The sequence below is a fragment of the Herpailurus yagouaroundi genome, unplaced genomic scaffold (genome assembly GCF_014898765.1).
Source record: "Herpailurus yagouaroundi ecotype Mexico unplaced genomic scaffold, PumYag 200, whole genome shotgun sequence".
Taxonomy (NCBI): Eukaryota; Metazoa; Chordata; class Mammalia; order Carnivora; family Felidae; genus Herpailurus; species Herpailurus yagouaroundi.
The window spans coordinates 5,635,639-5,642,088 of NW_024412431.1; the positions used below are offsets into that span (position 1 = coordinate 5,635,639).

At 41.1% G+C, this 6,450-nt stretch overlaps 1 protein-coding gene across 1 annotated transcript; it reads left to right on the top strand.

The window, feature by feature from the left end:
* Window positions 1–794: 794 nt before the first annotated feature.
* On the top strand, window positions 795–2,031 carry LOC121013863 (olfactory receptor 7A17-like). Its single transcript, XM_040449667.1, has one exon. The coding sequence runs from the start codon at window positions 807–809 to the stop codon at window positions 1,773–1,775; it is 969 nt and encodes a 322-aa protein (XP_040305601.1). The 5' UTR covers window positions 795–806; the 3' UTR covers window positions 1,776–2,031.
* The last annotated feature ends 4,419 nt before the right edge of the window (window positions 2,032–6,450 follow it).

The window sequence follows — 6,450 nt, forward strand, 5'->3', positions numbered from 1 at the left end:
TGTCCAGTGCCTTAGAATGTTTCCACAGATACAGGAGTTTTTGAGTTCTTCTCTTATTTACATACAACTCCTACTCCTCTTGTGTTACCTGCTCTGCTCACAATGTTCTCTTTGATGTTGCCTGATGATTTGGGGTGAGCTCTTGACTCAAGGTCTTTGCATATGCGATTTGTCTGCCTTAACTGGTTTTCTCAATGTTATACACATGGGTCACATATCCCTTAGTTTTCCAGCTCATAAGCCCCTTATTAGACATGATACAATGACAGGTTTCCCTTCTACTTAGAACTCCTTTGTCCTGAATTATTTTCCTTATTAGTTGTAACCACCATTTGAAACATCATTGATTCATTTATTTATATTATATTCCTCCCTCTGACACACACACGCACACACACACACACACACACACACACACACACACACCCACCCCTAATACTAAGTCTTGTTAAGTTCAAACACACATCACTACTTTTTGCAATGCTTTCAACCAAACTTGTCACAAGGTATTTTGTTAAATTTTGTTGGGTGAATAAAAAAGTCTCGGGAAATTTATGGAGGAGAACATTGTTTTGAATTATGTTTTTTTATTTGGATCAAGAACTGCTAACAGTTTCAGCCTCACAGAAAACATGGAGCATTTAAGAGTCCCTGAAATTTTCTGGTACATATTCTAGGTTGGTAGAGAATGTGTAAGAATCAATGAGTGCATCATGTTGAAAACACAGCATTGCTCTTAATTCTATGATCACAGCTGGTGTCTTTACAATGCTCTTATCTCTGTTCCAGCTGTTTTCATCAGTTACATGGAAGGAAGAAATCAAACTCATGTTACAGAATTTATCCTCCTGGGACTCTCAGACCAGGGGGAACAGCAGTCTCTGCTCTTTTGGCCGTTCCTGTCCATGTACCTGGTCACCTTCACTGGGAACCTGCTCATGGTTCTGGCCATTATCACGGACTCCCACCTCCACACGCCCATGTACTTCTTCCTCTCCAACCTGTCCTTTTCAGACATCTGTTTCACCTCCACCACCATCCCAAAGATGCTGCTGAACATCCAGACGCAGAGCAGAGCGATCTCCTATGAAGGGTGCCTCAGTCAGATGTACTTTTTCATGCTTTTTGGAGGATTAGACCACTTCCTCTTGACAGTGATGGCCTATGACCGGTTCATGGCCATCTGTCACCCATTGCACTACATGGTCATCATGAACCCCAAGTTCTGTGGCATCCTGCTCCTGGGATCCTGGATACTGAGTGTTCTTGATTCTCTATTACATGAGTTACTGATTTTGCGACTCTCTTTTTGCACAAAGCTTGAAATCCTTCACTTTTTCTGTGAACTTAAGCAGGTGATCCAACTTGCTTGCTCTGATAGGTTCCTCAATGACCTGGCAGTGTATTTGGTAAGTGGACTTCTGGGTGTTGTTCCACTCACTGGTATCCTGTTCTCTTACTCTAGAATTGTCACTTCCATTTTGAGAATTTCATCAGTGAGGGTCAAGTATAAAGCATTTTCCACGTGTGGGTCTCACCTCTCAGTGGTCTCTTTGTTCTATGCTACAGGCCTTGGGGTGTATCTGAGTTCTGCTGCTGCACAAAACTCCAGGGCAAGTGCCATAGCCTCAGTCATGTACACGGTGGTGACGCCCATGCTGAACCCCTTCATCTATGGTCTGAGGAACAGAGACATCAAGCAAGCCCTGGGAAAACTCTTTAGCAGAGGGTCGGTCTCTGCATATAGGATTCTTTGTTTTAAGATAAAGTTATGAATAACAGGGCTTAAGACCCTAGAAGACCTAGATCATGTTATTTAACTCAATTCAGAGACTGACAATCTGCAGTTTATCTTTCTACAGTATTCAGTTGCTAAAAGTTTTTCATACACTATAAGCAACATTTCTTCTGAAATTTTTAAAAGTTTATTTATTTATTTCGAGAGAGAGGGAGCAAGAGCGTGTGGGAGGAGCAGATACAGATTGAAGATATATCCTATACTGTGTCCATATTGTCAGCGCAGAACCTGAAGTGGGGCTCAATCTCAGAAAGCATGAGATCTTGAGGTAAAGCGAAATCAAGTGTTGGACGCTCAACTGACTGAGCCACCCAGGCACCTGTCTTCTGCATTTTAAAAAGTTTTTACACCTTCCATTAAATTCCATTGCATGGGTTTAAAAATATTTTTTTATTGTTTATTCATATTCTGTGTGTGGATGTGTGTGTGTGTTTGTGTGAGAGTGAGAGAGAGAGAGAGAGACAGAGAGAGACAGAGAGAGACAGTGTTGTGGGGGAGGGGCAGAGAGAGAGAGAGGGAGGCACAGAATCAGAAGCAGGCTCCAGGCTCTGAGCTGTCAGCACAGAGCAAGACGCAGGATTTTAAACCATGAATTGTGAGATCATGAGCTGAGCCAAAGTCAGACGCTCAAGCAACTGCGCTACCACGTGCCCCCATTGCATGGATATTTAAGAACATAGACATAATACAGCAAATTGAATACTTCTAATGTGATAGGAAAAGCAGTGGAGCAAATGTGAAATGCTTCTTCTTTGGGTTGAAAGCAGGTATTTGTTAGAGTCTCTGCTTCTGGAAGAAAATCTTTGAACAGATCAGAGGTTGTATACAAGTTTCCAGGGTTTTATGTCAATCTACCTTGGAAGGCAATCACATCTACAAGAGCAGAGGCACCTGGAACCCTCTGTGATTAGTTTACAATAATCCACCTTCAGGACGCAATCATTAGTTTTCCCTCACACAGTCCAAAACATAAATGAAGTGTGAAGGTAATAGAATTGCAACTCCTGATGTTTCCGGCCTTGAAGGTGTCATTCTTGGTGGTTTCCCAGGGATGCATTATTATTTTTCCTTTAATGTTTTGGTAGGCAGCAACGCTGTCCTGTGATTTCCCTCAGCACCTCCTACTGTAATAGGCTCTTCACAGATCTCACACACAATATGGCTACTCTGCCTATTGCCACCGCCATCTTTTCTAATGCTGCATCCCAGAAATTAGGCAGTGTGAGCAGGGTACACTCAATGACCTAACCTGTGTTGTGTGAGACAGACTGAGACGAATGTCTCCTTACCACCTGACCCCGGAGGCCACCACTGGGATTGTCAGCCATAACGGTAATTTCCTCTTACCTGATTCACAGTTTTCCAGCTAAACGTCCACAGGTCCCTCCAAACACTAGTATGCAGATTAATGTTCATGGAACTGTCTCTCAGAAGCAAAGACGAAAAGAAACAGGAAAAGCAGGAAGAAAGGAAGAAAATGAGAAGAAAGGATTAAGAAGAGAGCTTACTCTTCTTAACATTTGCCAGTTTCTATGGGATAATTGCTCTCATCTTGCCCAATATCAAGGTGTCAATTTTAGTTGACACCACGGTCCTCATGAACCATTATGAGCTAGCCAGTGCCATCATCTCAGAGCCTTTGGGTTGGGTTTGGAGGAAATGTAAAGCATTTGTTCCCATTTTACAGCCCTCCATCAGGTGTAAATGGTTCCATCAATCGAAGATCTGGGCAGTGAACATACTCAGGACTGATAGTCCGGTAGAGATTATGACCCTTCATTGTGGTGACTCAGGTCAATCTTTTCTTCATGATCATTGGAGATGCTGTTTTTTATTTTTATTTCTTGGTTTTGGTTAGCTTATATTTTTAGTTACACAAATCGGATGTGCCCTTAGTAAGCTGTCCATTATATTTTTGCGTGGAAATGCTAAACTCTGCTAGTGCAGAGCCTGATAGGGGGTTCAAACTCACAAATTGTTAGATCATGACCTGAGCCAAAATCAAGAGTTGAATGCCTAACAGACTGAGCCACCCAGGCACCCCTGAAATTCTTTTAAAGTATGTCTCTCTTTTTTTCATCTTTTTTTTTTTTTGGTCATGGTGAAATATACATAACATTTTTATTTTAAACATTTTGAGATATACTTATGGGGCCTTAAGTACTTTCTCACAGTTGAGCAACCTCTATCCACCTCCAGAACTGTCTCATATTCTCAAAATGAACCTCTGTCTACTTGAAATACTAAGTTTGTATTGCCCCTCTGCCCAGCCCCTGTCTCCCACCACCCTACCCTCTTGTTCACAAAGGTGATCATTCTGTGTTTACACTTTGAGGAACTGGCACAATCTTTTCTACGGTAGCTGTGCCACGTTTCATTGGCATCAGCAAGTGCCACCAGGTTGCAGTTTCTCCTTATCCTCACCAACAGTTATTTTTTGTTTTGGGTTTTAACAATAGACATTCTAGTACGCATTATACCGTACTCTACATTCTAGTATGCATTCTAGTTGGCATTCTAGTACCCATTATACTATACCATAATCACATTGTAGGTTTGATTTGCATTCCCTAATGATTAGTCATGTTGTGCGTCTAAGTAGCCATGCCTCGATCTTCTTTGGAGAAGTGTCTATTTGAGTCCATAGTCCATGTTCTTTTTCTTTCACCATTACTTTTGTTTTTAAATTTATTTAAAAATTTTAATTCCAGTACAGTTAACATACAGTGTAATACTAGTTTCAGGTGTACAATATAGTGATTCAGCATTTCCGTACAACATCCGGTGCTCATCATGACAAGGACACTCCTTAATCCCCATCACCTATTTCACCCATCCCCCACGCGTCACCCTCTGGTAACTATCAGTTGGTTCTCTGTATAGTTAAGAGTCTTTCTTGGTTTGCCTTTTTTCCCTTTGCTCGTTTGTATTGTTTCTTAAATTCCACATGTGCATGAACTCCTATGGTATTTGTCTTTCTCTGAATTGCTGATTTCGTTTAGTAATAGTCTCTGGGTCCGTGGACCTGATGCCAAAGGCAAGATGTCATTTTTGTTTTCACTGGCTGAAAAATATTCCATCGTGTGTCTACATGTACCGTATCTTCTTTATTCATTCACGTATTGGTTGACACTTGGGCTGCTGCCACCATTTGGTTATCATAAATGATACTACTATAAATATAGAGGTGCAAGTGTCCCTTTGATTTTTTTTTTTTTTTGGTATGTTTTGCGTAATGACCCAGTAGTGCAATTACTGGATTGTGGGGAAGCTTTATTGATGCCTTGAAGGAACCTCTATACTCTTTTCCAGAGTAGCAGCTCCAGTTTTGATTCCCACCAACAATACCAGAGGGTTCTCTTTTTTTTCCCAAACCATTACTCACACTGGTTGTTTCTATTTTTAAAAAATTTTTAACATTTTTTTATTATGGAAGCATTGAATCCCTGTATAGTACACCAGAAACTAATATTACAGTGTATGTTAAGTAACTGGAATTTAAATAAAAGGATTTCGTTAAAAAAATTAAAAAAAAATTTTTTTTTAACGTTTATTTATTTTCGAGACAGAGAGAGACAGAGCATGAACGGGGGAGGGGCAGAGAGAGAGGGAGACACAGAACGGGAAGCAGGCTCCAGGCTCTGAGCCATCAGCCCAGAGCCCGACGCGGGGCTCGAACTCACGGACCGCGAGATCGTGACCTGAGCTGAAGTCGGACGCTTAACCGACTGAGCCACCCAGGCGCCCCCCAAAATTTTTTTAATGTTTATTTCTTTTTGAGAGGAAGAGAGAGAGAGAGAGAGATAATGAGCGGGGAAGGGACAGAGAGGAAGACCAGGAACCTGAAGTGGGCTCCAGGCTCCAAGATGACAGCACAGAGCCTGACGTGGGGCTCAAACTCACAAACCATGAGATCATGACCTGAGCCGAAGTTGGACACTTAACTGACTGAGCCCCTCAGGCACCCCAAAAGGATTGGCTTTTTAAAATTGAATTGTTTGGGTTTTTTTGCTGTGGAATTTTTGAAAATTTTTACATATTTTGGATATTAATCTGTTACCAGGTATGTGCTTTGTCAATCTTTTTTCCGTTTTGTTGGTTGCCTTTTTACTGTGTGCCCTTTCATGCACAAAAATTTTAATTCTGCCCAAATAATTGCTTCTCTAATTGCCTGTGTGTTTGGTGTTCTAAGCAGGAAATCTTTGTCCAATCTAGTGTCATAAAGATGTACCTCTGTATTTTCTTTTAAGTGCCTATAGGTATATTTCTTATGCTTCAGCCTGTGATCCATTTCGAGTCATGTTGGTAGATGGTGGACAGAAGGGTTAGCTTCATCTTTTTGCATGGGGATACCCAGGTTTTCCATCACCATGACTTGAAAAGGCTGTCTATTTACTACTGAACTGTCCTGGCACTCTTGGCAAAAATCATTCAATCATCATATTTGAGTTTATTTCAGGGGCCCCTCGTTTTCCATTGGGTTATATTTCTGTCTTTGTCGCTGTTGTTGAAAACAGACCAGTTTGAAATTATAATGTGGTAAATCTGAAAATCATATTTTCTCCCTTCCCTGGGCATTATTTATATTGAGGTATAATTTACAAGTGTTGTATTAATTTGGCGTGTGCAATGTAATGCTTAACAATTCTATA